The 16,788-nt window shown below is 41.4% G+C and overlaps 1 protein-coding gene across 1 annotated transcript in view; it reads left to right on the top strand.

Moving 5' to 3' along the window:
- Positions 1-16,788, top strand: part of LOC132871269 (syntaxin-1A-like) — a 422,244-nt gene continuing 405,456 nt past the window's right edge. The window contains exon 1 of the mRNA XM_060905390.1: positions 1-145. Within this exon, the coding sequence (XP_060761373.1) occupies positions 116-145 (30 nt within the window). The 5' untranslated portion in view covers positions 1-115. The remainder of the gene's footprint in view (positions 146-16,788) is intronic.

The following is a 16,788-nucleotide window of genomic DNA, read 5'->3' as shown; positions in this document are numbered from 1 at the left end:
CACTCGTTACGCTCTTTTGCACAGAATTAATTTCGCTAGGAAAACGGGCTCGCGCTGATTTTGGTTGGGGGTCTGAGGGTCGTCTCGGTAGCGCGCAGGACGTAGTTTGGAAAGCATGAAGGACCGCACGCATGAGCTCAGGCATGTAAGTAAAAGCTTGACGATTTCACGCCACTTTTATTGATCTGTTGCTCTTTCTCAAGTTGCGCGCAAGCTGTTGAACGCAAGTGGTGTCAGTCTGAAGCCGAAAGCTCGCGCGCGCCTGTGAAATATGCAAGTAACTGATTGTCAACAAACAGACCACCTGTTTATAACCCTCTGTAAACAAATGAGCTGGTTTACGATGCAGTTCGTGTGATGTGACAGACGCGTGGTTATTGTTATTATTATCTGATTGATTGATTGATTTGCACGCGCACGCTTTTTACACGTTATCTTCTTGGTCTGGTTTCCATGGACGTGAAATGTCATGGCTCAGAAAGCCAACAATCGATGTATAGGTAGATGTTGTAACCTGCTGAGCATTGCTGCCTGTCCCACCTCCTCCGGTGCCCGCGGCCATGCGCATGAAAACATAAATTCGGAAAGTGGTCCCGGTGTGAAGCGCGGCTCCGATCACACTCTGCGCCTTTTATTTCAATTAGTGGGCTGCGATCTGAGAATCTTATTTTTAAGAAATATCCTAACGACTTTTTGGAGCAGGAAATTAATTCAGGTATGAGATCTAGACTTTGGGTAATACAGGGGACAGCTCCAGGGGACGATGGATTTCTTCTAGGTTTTTGGGTTTCCTCCCATTTCCTAAAAACATATCAGTAGGTAGAGTGGCTCTGTTAGTGAAATTATTTTCTTGACATATCCCAGAGTGCAGGGTCAGCAGAGGCCCAATAGTGGCAGCTTGGGGGTGCTAGGGCTGGAACCCTTGACCTCCTTAACCGTTGAGCCACTGCTACTGAATGTCAGTATAGTTGGTGTATTCATGTCTTGTGCCCGGTGTTACCAGGATTGGCTCCAGATCCACTGTGACATTCATTCATTTTCTATCACTTGTCCATTGTGGATTGTGAGCCAATCCTTCCTGATGTTGAACCCAGGACCTGCTTGCTGTGAGGCAATATTGTGACACTGGCCAGGATAAAACAGTGAGTGAGGGCTTTGAAGGTACATTTGTAGTCCTTTCAAGATGAAAGAAAGAAAAGATGTACCCTTGATACAAATCCAGTGGTAAATCAAAATAAAGTTTAGTACGTGCATTTTCTAAAAATTGACCTAACTGAAGAACTATTCAATAAACATTACATTGAGGGTCAAATATTCTCGCTAACAAGTAATGGTCACTAATTATACACCCTGCATTAATTACATAAATGATTTTGCAAGGATTGGTTTTGGACCCCGAATCCACAGACAGTTTTCATTCCCATTGTACCCCTTGTTTACTTCAGGCTCTTCGAGTTATCCATTCAAAATGGCTGCCACTGATGTTAATATTGAAATAATTTTGACTGGCATTAAGTGGTATATCAGAGATATTCCATTCAGCTAGCATGATATTGAACTCATCTTTGACTCAATCAATATCATGCAAGCTGAATGGAATATATCTGACAAATCATTAAAAAAAAGCCACCAATATTTTATTATTATTATTATTATTATTATTATTATGCATAAACACTCTTCATATCAGCATTCTCGAAGGACAACACTAGCTTACCTGCAACTCGGTGCTGTTAGCACGGCAGTCCAGTTAGCTGCCACCCGGCGTAGCATTAGCGAAGGCTGATGCTAGCACAGTCAAGCCTAATAATAATAATAATAATAATAATAATAATTTCCCACTGTAATTTACTTAGTTACTTTCAAAAATCGTCAAGCAAGTCCAGTTGCTCTCTTCAACCAACCACAGATTACTATGTACCTGGACGACTGAGTTTCTTCACAGATAAATAATTGTGAATGTTTGTTTCATTTTTAAATGGAAAAACGTAGTGTCGTTCAGTATGTTTACATGCACCCCGATATTCCACTATTCTTCCGAATATAATAATATTCAGAATTTGATACAAGTCATGGAAATGGTATGTTCCGAATTTTACTGATTCTGAATATTTCCTGATTAAAATGTGGGGTATGCAGATATTATGTGGGTTTTAGGAACATTCTTTGAATGGGTATTATAGTGCGTTCGGAATACACGTCTCAGTTGGGATTTTATGGCTTCTTGCCTGTTTATGGTCAGCTCTGTGTGTTGTGGACAAACCAACCAGGCAACAGTTTGCAAAGTAAATGCATGTAAATGGGAATATTAGTGGAATATTAATTTTCATTAGGCATGCAAAGCGCTTGGTAAGAATATTTGTCTTTTTTGGAAATGGGGTCAAAAATTTGAATATTGGGCATGTAAACATCATGAATGATGGAAATGTTATAAATGGCATGGACTATATTAATCTAGTTCTATTCTTATCTATTATTATTATTATTATTATTATTATTATTCACTGTAGTAATAAATATATGTTCTAGTCGTAGGCATATCAGATGCTCGCTGTCCGTGCTGTGCATACAGACTCTCTCATTTAAGTTTCCAGGTCTGTCATTGCTTAACTCCTGAATGTTTTCTATCGTGAATACTATCGTTAAAAAGCTTATAATCTCTGTTTTTCAAAGAAATTCATCTCGTTAAGATTTTTTCAGTACTTTGGGAGTAACGGCAGGTTGAAGTTGGTATGACAGAGTACACTCTCTGCTCGTGGGATGTAATCCCACGTAAACGAGTTATCTGATTGTTATTCACGAGTAATCCAGTCAGAAACCAATCAGAAGAGAGAGAGCCTGACTGCTTTCCTGATTGGTTTCTGACTGGATTACTCGTGAATAACAATCAGATAACTTTTATAGGGATGTTCTCTCGCTCTCATGGTTTCTGATGAAGTATTCAGCAAAATTTTCCCTCCGCTAGTTTTCATGTTATTCATGGGCGACTTTGAAATGAGTTTTCATAGCTTTATCTGTTTATTTTTTTCAAATCAAACTGATTCATGTAAATAAATAACTTTTAGAATATAACGAGTTGTTTTGATGAAAAATATTAAGATCTTAGTGGTTGGAATGGGATTTAAAAAATGGAAGTCAGAAACGTGAGTGTCAATTTCAATTCAGTTAATGTGAATTGTTTTGGATGTGGCTCTCACAGTTTTTTCGAGGTTTGCCTTGAAAGCTGTGAATTTTAATTAATTAATTATAAGGCATCCTTCAGTCTTGAGAGACTATGGAGTTGTGCTCTGGGTGTTGATTCTGCTGAAGCCAGTGCATGCGTCTCTGCTTCAGCAGTGTGAATGTGCTGGGGCTTCCGCTCTCTCTAGTACAGCATTGTTTGTGACTTTGTCCTGCCAGGTGATCTTCAAGATGCACTGTAAGCAGCGCATGTGGAAGGTGTTGAGTTTTCACTCCTGCCATGCACGCAGGGTCCAGGACTCGCTGCCATAAAGGAGGGTGCTCACAACGCATGCACTGTAGATATGGATCTTGGTGTGCTTGGTCATTTTGTTATTGTTCCATGCTCTCTTTGTCAGTCTGGACATGGTGGTAGCTGCCTTGCCAATCCACTTTTTGAGCTCACTGTTGAGCGAGAGGGAGTCTGAGATCATGGAGCTGAGGTAAGTAAAGTCATGGACAACTTCCAGTTCATGATCAGAGATACTGATGGTAGGCGGCAGTTCAGCATCCTGAGCCATGACCAGAGTTTTCTTCAGGCTAATGGTGAGCCTGAAGTCTCAACAAGCTTTGCTGAAGCGGTTCATGAGCTGCTGAAGGTCATCAGCTGAGTGGACAGTGACTGCTGCATTATCTGCAAAGAGGAAGTCATGGAGGCATTTCAGCTGGACTTTGGTCAGTGCTCTTACCCTGGAGAGGTTGAAGAGCTTTCCATCTGATCTGGTCTGGAGGGAGATACCTTCTATTGCAGAACCAAGAGCATGCTTCAGCAGTACAGCAAAGAAGATCCCGAAGAGGGTGGGTGCCAGCACACAGGTCTGTTTCACTCCGCTCTAGATGTTAAAGGTGTCTGAAGTTGAGTTGTCAAAGACCACTGTACCTGTCATGTCTTCATGGAAAGACTTGATGATGCTAAGCAGCCTGGGTGGACATCCAGTCTTGGGGAGGATCTTGAAGAGGCCATCCCTGTTGACTAGGTCAAAAGCCTTTGTGAGATCAATAAAGGCTATGAAGAGTGCCTTTGCTCTCTGCATTTCTCCTACATCTGTCTGATGGAGATCATGTCAATGGTGGATCTGTTGGCTCAGAAACTGCACTGTGATTCTGGGTAGACTCTTTCTGCAAGAACTTGGAGCCGCTTCAGTACAACCCGAGCAAAGACTTTCCTGACGATGTTGAGGAGGGAGATACTGTGGTAGTTATTGCAGTCACTCCTGTCACCTTTGTTTTTGTACAATATGACAATGTTGGCATCCGTCATGTCTTGTGGAACAGCACCTTCTCTTCAACAAAGGCCGAGGCTTTCATGCAGCTCACTAATGAGGGTTCCTTTTTGCAGCATTTCAAGACGTCAGCTGGTATTCCATCTTTCCCAGCAGCTTTGCCGGAGGCAGTGGAGTCCAGGGCTTCACTGAGTTCTTCAAGAATTGATTCTCTATTGAGCTCTTCCAACTCGAGCAGGAACTCAATGGCATTCAGGGCACCTTCAGCAACTATGTTTTCTCTGGTGTACAGCTCGGAATAATGCTCTACCCAGTGCTCCATCTATTTTGCCCGGTTCTTGATTACATTACCTGTTGAGGACTTGAGAGGTGCAGTTTTCCCTCTGTGTTGGTCCCAGTGCCTGTTTGATACCGTCGTACATTGCCTTGATGTTGCCCGTGTCAGCTGCAGTCTGTATCTGGGTGCACTGCTGAAGCCAATAGTCGTTGGCACAATGCCTGGCGCTCTGCCGGACTTTGCTCCGTGCAGCCCGGAGGACCTGCAGGTTATGTTCACTAGGACAGGCTTTGTATGCTGCTAGGGTGTTTTTCTCTTCTCCTCAATGACTGGTGTAATTTCTCTGGAGTGAGCCTTAAACCAATCAGCCAACTTGCTGGTCTTCTTGCCAAAGGTGGACATGGCGGCATTGTACACAGCATCTCGGAAGTGCGGTCATCTTTCTCAGGCATCTGGACGAGCCAGGGAGAGATTCTTCTAGTGCACCTGCAAACAACTTCACTTTCCCCTGGTCTCGTTTCTTGGTGGTGTCAATCCTAGGTCTGCCTTCCTTTCATGTGTGGTACAATTTCTTTGCATGCAGTTTCACCTCGCTACACACCAGGGAATGGTCAGTGTCGCAGTCAGCGCTCTGGTAGCTTCATATCAGCTTGACACTCGGTAGACTGGAGCATCTTGTGAGGATCAAGTCAAGTTGGTACCAGTGTTTTGGACCATAGGTGTCTCCAGGGAACTCTGTGTTGGGGCTTGGTGTTGAAGAACGTGTTGCTGACACAGACCATGATGACAGCAGAGCTTCAGCACTCGTTGACCATTTTTGTTTGTCTTCCCGGTGCCGAACTTTCCTAAAGGACTCCTGGGCCAGGAGTCGTGGTCGGCACCCACTCTCGCATTGAAGCCACCTGGGATGAACAGTAGCTCTCTTTCAGGGATTCTGCTAATGGTGGTACTAAGATTGTTGTAGAACCTGTCCTTGTCTTCTGCTGAGGATGTCCAGGTTGGAGCATAGGCACTAATATTAGTCTAGCTGGCCCAGCTGGGGTGTTGAGCTGCAATGACCAGATTCATTGTGTTCCCTCTGTTGGTGGGACGATGGATCCAAACAGGTCGTTTCTAACGGTGAACCCAACTCTGTGCTCCCTAGTCTCATCTGCTGGTTTCCCCTGCCAGAAGAAGGTTAAGTCTCTCTCCCTCACTGATCCTGACCCTGAAAGTCTGGTCTCTTGCAGGGCTACAATGTCCATCTGCGGTCTGCTCAGTTCCATGTTGATGACTGCTGTCTTGCGAGCGTCGCTTATCTCCTCCAGGTCATCAGAGAAACCCGGTGTCATTGATAGTACATTCCAGGTGCCCAATTTAAGGGCAGATGTTTTCTTCTTTTTGTTGTTGCCTGGTGCACTGTTGTCAATCCACTTGTTGGTTTTCACCCTAGACCCCACGCACCCAGTGAGGTTAATGGACCGTGGTGAGGCAGCACCCTATTGGCTGGGGATTGCCCAGCTTGAGGCGGGCGGTAGCTGCCCAGTGAGGCGCAGTGACCTCTCCCACTGTCAGAAGCAACCCCTGGCACCTAGCTCTATGCCAGTCAAGCTGTGAGACTTTTATAACCGTTAGATTGCTGCTTCCTGTGTTTTGTTGATGCTGCATAGCAAATCTGGAGTGTCCTCTCCAGTGTGCAAAGCATGGGTAGGTTGATATGGAGGCCAAGCTGTTACCCATGCAGCAGGTCCCCCCTCTCCACGTCACTGAAATGCTTCAATGGAAAGGCAAATGGGTCAATGACGGATAAGGATTTTCAACTTGCAAATTTTAAAATATAAAAAATATTAATTTCTATTGAGAATGTTCAAATATTTACAATGTCAGGTATGCATAAATCTATTTTTGATATTCATATTGGGCATTTTTAGTGTTTTTTTATGTACACGAATTGGCTACAACCTTAAAAAATGTCATGTGGTGCGACTGAGAATAACCTTAAAATTTTTATTTTCCAAAACATGGTTTGGATATTAATCTAAGTTCTGAGTAGTATGATGTGTATAGAAACAACCCATTGACATTTATTTTGACTTTTAATGCATATTGTTATTTTCTTTTGATGTCCAATATGGCAGTCACCTGCTTGCGTCTAATTAAAACGACTTTTCCTTATAAAATGTACAAAATGAAGAAAAAATACCTGAAGAACAATATCCACCCAAGTAAACTTTGTCAGTTATTAAAATTCCAGCCATAGAAGTGAAATGCCATATTCTTATTTTGAGAAAATTACTGCTATTTTTGGTCGTGCCATATGATGCATGGTTGCACCAAATGACAGGAAATCCTCATATTGGCAAAATAAATAGCAATAAAGTAGTAACAGATAAAGTGCAGGCAACATGTATGATTAAATCAAATTTTATTGCCTTTTAACACTCAGTGAAAATGAAAATGTAATCTTTTTTTTCCATTTCATGTCTACTTCTTTTCACAACATTGTCATTTCAGTTTTCACTTTTTCTCATTCACAACAGTGCACAACAAGTCTACAACATGTGCAAAGTTTTTGTCTCCATTAGTTGATGTCACCCGCTCCCATTGTTCCCAGGATGTAGTCTCACAGTTGTCTGTCTCCGGGAAGACGATTTCATCAAAGCAGCATTCGGGACACACACACGATCCATACATGCTTTGTTTTTGGGGTCACACACAATCATTCCCACTAACTCCGAGGCACTGGTTGTCTTCAGCAGCCCTGTCTTCGCTAGTTTGTTCGCCAACAGTCGGATGTTCTCATGTTCTGAACATGCACATGTATCTCGGTCCCGTAACTTTGGCTCTGTAATGTAAAAGGGCCTGTGTCGGGTAAACTGTCTGTAAGACATGGACAGGTGCTGTTCTACCTCTGTTTGATACTGTGTGTGGAGCTCTTTGAGAGGCTTTGTCAGGACTCTTCTTTGTACTCTTTGTTTATTTTTCGTGATTGTGTCTTTTTTCCCAGGTAGAAGGCAACTGTTTTCATCTCTCAACAAAAACTGTATAACAGCTTGCTTTCTCTCAGCTGACAGTCTTTTCTGACCCTTTTGTTTGACCTTTCCACTTCTCACTTTCCTTTGCATTTCCATCATTCTCATCTCACACTTTCTACTTTTATTTTTGATTTTTTGCATTTCCATCAGCTTTTTCCTGAGATGCAAGACTTGCTTTTTAAGCATCATCTTCTCCCGCTGCAATTTTTTGCAAAGTTTCTGGCCTGACTTATCCCTTCTCTCATCTCTCACTGGTGTGGACACCACTGGTGGACTAAAATCGTCATTCAATATTGGGTCCACTAGATTCACATTTCTGGATGGGTTGGGAGCTACAGCTACATTAAGGAGAGCTGGTGGAATGCTCTCCATAGATGGCGGGGTGAGGTCTAATACTGCTGGGTCAGAGTTGACCTGCTCCCTATGGTGGGCAGTCTTTATTTTGCTGGACAGTGGCATCTGATTGAAAAAAAAACATTAAAAACAGTTAAAATATATAAATATATATAAAATAGGAAATATGTTATCGCAGTGACAAGATCTCACTTATGTTTTTTCTAATTATACTATGAAATATGAATTATAACTCGTTCCTGAAATGCACAAAAAAAACTCAAAAATGGGAAAAACATTTTACAATCAATCCTTTGTTTGTATTAATCATGAAAATAACTTTTAAAGCACAATAAATGTAACTCTTCAATGTATACAAGTAATTGAAAGTATCCTGCAATGGTCGCACCACATGATATTGGTCGCACCAAATGATGTTTTCTAGATTCAGTGAAAATTTACAGACCTAGCATTAGCCACTGTAACGAAACTAGCTGGTTTCTGACAGAAGGTCACCTTGAACTATATTATCAAAATATACATTTGTAAATAAAACTTTATTATAGTTTTCTTTTTGGGGTCATACCGCATGACATCCAAATATGGCAACAGCATCACAGCACTTAAAATCATTACTTTTAGAAATGTATGAAAGAGGGTTACAGACCTGCCTGTTGATTCCATGTGTCCTTTGCCTATTGATGAATGATGCAACTTCATGTCTTTCACTTGGATTTAAAATAAAAGTCCCAAAATGGTCATTTCTTGATGGTCGCACCACATGATATTTGGAAAAATAGACAGGCTCGGACATTATTTGTTTGTATATTATGGGGGAAATGTATATTCAAGAAAGCTGAAATTTCATGTGGGACTACAAAACACTTCAGAAAATATGCCAAAACAGGCAATAAATTTGATTAGATTTAGAGTAATTTTTAAAAAGTTTAAAAATCAGCAGTTAAGGTCAGACGGTCGCATCACATGACTTTTTAACACTTTGAGGACAAAAAAATTGCATGCTAACTAATTATTTCTGAAAAAAAGATTTAGTTCCATGGAGGTCACATGTACCACATACATGTGGTAAATTATTATGAAATTTAAACACTTTTTTTTTTTTTTTTTTTTTTTTTTTTTTTAAACTGAAGAAATTGCAGTTGGGCAGAAAATATAGGTGTCATGTCCTTGACCCAAATGCCAATAAACCATGGTTCCAGCGCTGTTGCCAGAATGTGGCTGTACACAGTCATGGACTGCCTTCGGGACTCTGGCTCCGGATTTTTCCTCAGGGTTGACTCCCGAAGCCTTTCCCATGAGAAGGCATGGCCGCAAAGCAGCATAGGTTTGGGATCAGGGTTTTCCTTCCTATAGATGGATTGCCTTCCAAGGTTGACGAGCCCCATCTACCCAAGACTCAGCAACAACAGTATCTGCCACCAAATATTGGCAGACACAGAGGTACTGCCAACTAAGCAGCTGCTGGATTCCAGAACAGACGCATACCTAGCTAGATTTGGGAGGCTAAGAGGGTGCTAGATACCAGCCTCCCATGGCACCACCCCCAGGCTGTGGTGGGAAGGAGTCACCTTATTGCTCCTCAGGCTGAGAAACCAACCCCCGCTCCCCTCAAGCTGTGATTATTAATCGAAATAATCATTTATATTCTTTCATATAAGCAGTAGTAGGCCCTACTTTTGAGAAATACAAAGGACTACAGAGCACAAAGAGGGTATTAGAAATAATCTTTTATTACTTTTTTTTAATTGTGTACTGATTTAACATTTTATCAAATTAGCATAATTAATACTAATCAAATATTAATTTGCATAATTTGTTTTTACTGATTTTTCAGACTTTGTATTCAGTATACAGCCATCTATGTACCTGCCAGTTTCCCTGTAAATATCTTGAAAAATAGGTAAGTTATTAAGCAAAACATTTGATCTCATTCGTTAATGAGGCCCATTTTGGAGCATGTGATCCTCATACAGAATATTATGGCTGTTTTCTAAAAGTTAAGCTGCCTCCCCCCGCCCCCAAATCTTTGATTTGTAATCTCAAGAACGGATAAACATTTTAATTCTGTACAAAGTATGATGTTCTGCATTCAAGTCTGAATTCAGTCATTTGGACTGAATTTGAATTCTCACCTGATATGCCTACTAGTAGTAGTTGTTGAAGCTGCTGTTGTCATTGTGGTAGATGATGTAGCCAGAGTAATAGTAGTAATTATAGTAGTCATAAGAGAAACAGCTTAAATTGGAGTTACATTGGATTAATTATTGTTCCATCATATTTGAATACCATCTATAAGATCGAGAGCATTGAGACAGTCTCAAACGTATCACGTATTGGAACAAATAAGCAGCATTTATTTCCTTTCTCACCCCAGACTGCCAACATTAACTATAAAATTCACATTTGTACATTTGGATTTTTATGTATAGTCACTGTAAAGTCCATCTGGTCCATCCATCTGCTGTGTCTAGACAGAAACATTTTGCACTTAAAAAAAAAAAATTTTAATGTATTTGCTGTTACATTTTAGTATTTCACATTTAAAGCACTACCCCTTCAGACTGCTGGACTTAATCACTGAAACTGGGCTCCAGTTGGGTTTGCTGGAATCCTATTCTGCTAAAATAATCCAACAACCAGGAATACAGTTTCTGTTTTTGTGTGTTTTGGTTTTTTTCCCTCCTGTCTACAGTGTTATCGACTCGTTTGAAAATCACTGACTGTTTCAACTTCTGTTTGACTGAACAACTATCACAACCATAAGTGAGGTATTGTCTCACTGATCAGGGGGCAGAAACAGGCCTGCCTCTAGCCTTTGGAAATGCAAACTCTGCTCTGTGGGAACCTGACCACTTTTTTTTTTTTTTTTTTTTTAAATAATATAGTGCATAAATGACAGGCTAACTAACTTTCCTCTTGGCTATGGTTTGTTTTCATGTTATTGACTATTTCGGGCAGATCCTATTAGGTTTGTTTCTCCTCCAGACCTGTGTGCGCGCGCACCCGTGCATTTGTGGGTGTCCATTAGGTGGTAATGTGTAGGCTCTTACAATCAGTATGACTTTACATGCTTTGGTGCTTTGTGTCTGTCTGTTTGTGTCTATTTTATATTGCAGGGTTTCCGCTATGTACAATTGGCTGCGGCGGGCCGCCGCACCTTCATTTTTGCCGCCGCACCTTCAGGAATTCCGTAGCACCCTTAGGTAGTCCTATTTTAAAAAATAGGCTAAACCAATATATTTTGACGTTGAGCGGACTCGAGCCTGGCACGAACCGCTCCGACGTGCTATAATGACACCAATCTATCACCAGCCAATCAGGAGACTTAATCAAACGCATCCCCCGCCCACCAATCTATCACCAGCCAATCAGGAGACTTAAACACATACCCCACCCACCAGTCTATCACCAGCAAATCAGAAGACCTAATCAAACGCATCCCCCGCCCACTTGTGTCCGCGTCCGAGACGTTGAATTTTCACAGAAGGAGGGAAGAAGTTGACTGAGGTAAGACTGTGTGATAAATTAATGAACGAATAAGAGAGGAATTTCAACATATAGGGCTTAAGTTTGTTACCGTTAAATAAGCATTGCTTGTACAGTAACGTTATGTCGTTACAACGCTGACCCACTTTTAACGTGCCGAGTACCGACTGTAGCCGCTAACATGCTAATTAGCTTGCTGTCAAAAGTGCAAAAACCTTAAATTGCTCTGTGTAAATTAGAAAATGGCGCAACTTCCTCTGTAGCCGTCAACTCAACTTGTCTTGAGTTTTGAGCCGATCACAACAGGGCAGCACTGTGGCCTGAGGTAAAACATGATGGTTTTAGTTTGTTTAAATTACAAAAATGAGTACACCCAATGACTGTCTCATATACTGTTCATATACTCATACTGTTTAAGTAATGCAATAAAACTAATCTTTAAAAGTGGAATTTACTCAAACTGTTTGCACAGAATGAACTTTCGGGTTAACAGTGTAATAGCGTTGCAGTGTTCTGCAAATTTGCAATTTAATATTTCAGATCTTGAGACATGAAAGTGCTATTTTAAAAAATAAAAGGTCAGAAATGTTTTCTTTGTCGTCTATTTAGTTCATTTTATTTCCTCAATAATTTTCCTTGATTGAGAAATCGGTCTGGGCTCTTATGGGTTAATCAGTAGCCTGCATGCTAGTATATGTTCCATTTACAGTCAAACATTTTGATGGACTCCAGGCTCAATTTTGATGACTCAAAAATCTGCGTAGTAGTACAGTCTGAAGATGCTCTTGCACATTTGGTGTCAATTGAACAAAAATTATGGGAGGATATAGGTTTAATAAGTTTTTTACAATTTTTGAAGTGAGTGATGGATTGATAAGTTTAGATGTGTTCAATATTTTCTTATCTTCAGACATAATATTGTAGATGTTTCTTTACCTGCTTGATAGTTTTGACCGGGACTCCAATCTTCCTCAGAAGAGTCATTAGTCCTTAAATTAAATTCATTATAGACATGAACTTAAAATCATTGTTTTATTTTATGGCCTCGGTGCCCTGGCTTTTGGCCTTCGTGCCCTCGGCATCAGCAGAGCGTTCGTTTTCCACACTTCGTCGACTGAAATCATACCTCCGATCCACAATGACACCAAAGAGACTGAATGACTTGATGAACTGCCATATTCACCGTGACATTCTGGAACAAACTGACATGACCGCCATCGCAAAGGAGTTTGTGCAGGCCAATGACAGATGCAGGCAGGCCTTTGGGAAGTTTTAAGGGCAAGTCATTGGTTACTTCGATTAGCACCGCCGAGTGCACTGCTTCCTCTGTTTTCAATGTTTCAATACTGCATTGGTATTGATACAAGCAAGTTGTTTAAGTTGAGTTAGCCTACTACCGAGGTGCTTTTGTTGTGTACTGTTGGCTGTTTTAGCATTTTATTCTGCGCAGTTATGTGCTGGCATGTTGTGGGCCAAAGTCATGACCGATGGATTAATCTATGTATAGCCTTCTGTGCTGTTGGCTGTTTTTATCCTCGTATTGGGGTGGGACGTCCGAGCGCAGGTCTTGCCACCGCACCTTCAAACATTTTCTAGGGGAAACACTGTATTGGGTGGTGTAGTGGTTAGCACTGTTGCCTCACAGCAAGAAGGTTCTGGGTTCGAGCCCAGTGTCTGACGGGGAGCCTTATTGTGTAGCGTTTTCATGTTCTTCCCATGTCTGTGTGGGTTTCCGCCACAGTTCGAAGACATGCAGTTAGGTTAACATGGGGCAGCCATAACCTGAGGTTGAGCTGAAGTGCCCTTGAGTAAGGGCACCTAACCCCTAACTGCTCCCCAGGCGCTGTAGCATAGCTGCCCGTTGCTCTGGGTATGTGTGTTTGCTTATTGCTCACTTGTGTGTGTTCACTGCTTCAGATGGGTTAAATAAATAGGTTAAATTGCACTGTGTGCTTGAGTGTGTGTGTGTGTGTGTGACAAATAAAGGCTTCTTGGCTATATGTTAGTGGGGACCAGATGTCCCAACAAATATAGGAATATCAGACAGTTTTGACCTTCTGGGGACATTGGACAGGTGCCCTTTTATTTATTTATTTATTTATTTTTAAATAAAGAAAAAAGGTTTCCTTTTGGTTATTAAGGTTAGCTGCATTAATTAGCTACTTTTGTAATTCAGTGGAAGGTCCTTATAAGGGTAGTAAGACAAACGTGTGTGTGTGTGTTTTTGAGTGTTTACAGGTCACAGAAGCACTGAATGACCTCGGGTCACAGAAGGGAAAGGAAATTGTTGTCAAGGGACTTTGAGTTGTAAATAATGAGACAAAGGGGAACAAAATGGATAATTTTATGGTGGGTGAATTGTGCCCTGGGGAGATTGACTACTTCGTATTGTATTCTTTGCTGTCATCTGTCACACGCCACAGCATGGTGAAAATGAGACAGTGTCCTGCAAGAGCTGCATAGGCATGATGGGTGAAATAGACTGGAAGTTACAGTGGATGTTGGAGACAGTGTAGAGACGACTCTGACAACTTGAAACAATTGACTGTTTCCATTTGAAGCCTTGTCTACTTTTGCCCTTGATTTTAGATTTGAGTTATATTGTTTGTCATTTCTGTGCTAAGCTTATGTCACTCCTGTTATATTTGAAAATATAGTTTCACACAGGAGGAGTTGCACCTAGTTGACTAAAACTCATTAGATGCTGCTTTGAGGATGTCGCTGAGTCAAGGGAGGAGGAAAAACAGTGAGAAATTGAGTGAAAGTTAAAAGGTAAAGAAAGCAGGCTGATTAAAAATGTCAGACTAGATGAAGTCAATTCTACCATCAGCTTTGTTTCCATGTTATTACATTTTCTTTTGCTTTTGGATGTTCGAACACTTGTTTTCTTCATTAAGTGGAGAACTGTGTTGTGTTGTGTGGGTATTTTTTTTTTTATTATTTTTTTAAATTTAAATAAAATCCTTGTAGGTGGCACGGTGGTGTAGTGGTTAGCGCTGTCGCCTCACAGCAAGAAGGTCCGGGTTCGAGCCCCATGACCGGCGAGGGCCTTTCTGTGTGGAGTTTGCATGTTCTCCCAATGTCCGCGTGGGTTTCCTCCGGGTGCTCCGGTTTCCCCACAGTCCAAAGACATGCAGGTTAGGTTAACTGGTGACTCTAAATTGACCGTAGGTGTGAATGGGAGTGTGAATGGTTGTCTGTGTCTATGTGTCAGCCCTGTGATGACCTGGTGACTTGTCCAGGGTGTACCCTGCCTTTCGCCCATAGTCAGCTGGGATAGGCTCTAGCTTGCCTGCGACCCTGTAGAACAGGATAAAGCGGCTACAGATAATGAGATGAGAAAATCCTTGTATTATAACCAAATTCAGTCATGACCATCATTGTCTGAGCCATGGGTCCCACATGGGCCATTTTCAGGGTGACTCTCACCAGGCTTGAAGTACTTGAGTCTGACTCCTGCCCTAATTTTATAGACTCATGACTTGACTTGGATTTGAGCACTGATGACTTGGACTCGTGCATTAACTGCATTTGGACTCGTAAATTGGAGACATGAACTTGAATTTTTTTTCTTCATTTTTTGCAATATGCCATAATAATTTGGCAAAATATATTTATATCGAGATTAATTTTTGTACTAATTTTGTGCAAGGAGTGTTACACCTGTGCACCTTGGTGCGTGCATCAGATAGACTCTCGGGCGCACACTGGATGGCGCGCGCACCAAGCAGACTCACTGTTGGGTGCGCGCTGTAAATGACTCGCACCTGCACAGGATTAAGGCGCAATCAGTGTGCCTATATAAAAACTGTGAAAAAACACTTACTTTCCGAAGTATTGAGTCGTGTTGCTGACACATTACCATGCCTTATTTCCATGTTTGGTTTCCTGATCCCTGATTTCCTGTTTCTCGTCTTTGATTCTGCAGAGTCTACGATAGCCTTTTTGTGCCTCGCTCAATCTATTGCTTGTTTTCACCGTTTTACAATTTTGTCTGCCATTCTGGATTGTTTACCTGTCTTCACTTGTACTAATAAACGCACCTTCTGCGCTTACATCCGTCTCCCAACCATCTCTGACAGAATACTTTGCACTCCTTGACAAAGAGAATGCACATTCACCTGCTCATGTCATGTTGAGGAACAAACTAATGTCACTGAAACAGCCACCGTCAAATGGTGCATATATTATGTTCATTATGTCTTCTTCTTAAATCAAAATAATTAGTTTTCTTTTGTTTCAGACATGTAAAAGCTTTTTACCTTTACCTGACATGTTTCGACGGTGTAACTTCCGTCTTAATCAGAGGGTCACCCGGATGTTGGTGTGTGACGTGCCTTTATAATCAGCTGATGTTATGGAGGACGCAGGAAAAAGGAAGAAAACAGACAACCCAAAAACAGGAAAGTAAAGCAGTAGTGACTCTACCGTATGTCAGAGGAGTTACAGAACAAATCCAAAGAGCCATGAAAAAACACAACATACAAACACCCGTAAAACCACACACCAAACTACAACAGCTACTAGTTCACCCTAAGGACAAAATCAACCAACACAGTAAATGTAATGTCATATATATGAAATACCATGCCTGTCATGCAATAAAACCTACACTGGGGAGACAGGAAGGAGTTTTAGTACACGAAAAAAGGAACATAAAAAGGAATGTGAAAAAGAAACGGAACAGAGACAAACGAGCAATAAAAGAAAAAGCTATGAAAGAGAATCTGAAATCAGCAATAACGGACCACTGCAGAAGGGAAAATCATATAATGGACTGGGACAATGCTCAGATCATACAGCAAGAGAACAACAGATACCACCGTTGGATCAAGGAGTCAATAGAAATCAGAAAGCGTAGCCCAAGAACAATAAACAGGGATGAGGGGGCATACATGCTCTCCCACACCTGGAGCGCCGTCCTGAGGGGGCAACACTGACAGCGGGAGGTGTGACCGACCTGTCAATATTGACAGGGAGGTCACACCTCCATAACATCAGCTGATTATAAAGGCACGTCACACACCAACATCCGGGTGACCCTCTGATGAAGACGGAAGTTACACTGTTGAAACATGTCAGGTAAAGGTAAAAAGCTTTTACATGTCTGAAACAAAAGAAAACTAATTATTTTGGGTCAAATGGTGCAGTCTTGCTCTCCAACTTGACTCTGATCAATAGTGGACTCGACTTGGACTCTACTCATTTTTTTTTT

The sequence above is a fragment of the Neoarius graeffei genome, chromosome 23, assembly GCF_027579695.1.
Source record: "Neoarius graeffei isolate fNeoGra1 chromosome 23, fNeoGra1.pri, whole genome shotgun sequence".
NCBI classification, from domain to species: domain Eukaryota; kingdom Metazoa; phylum Chordata; class Actinopteri; order Siluriformes; family Ariidae; genus Neoarius; species Neoarius graeffei.
This window is presented reverse-complemented; position numbering and strand designations above follow the sequence as displayed.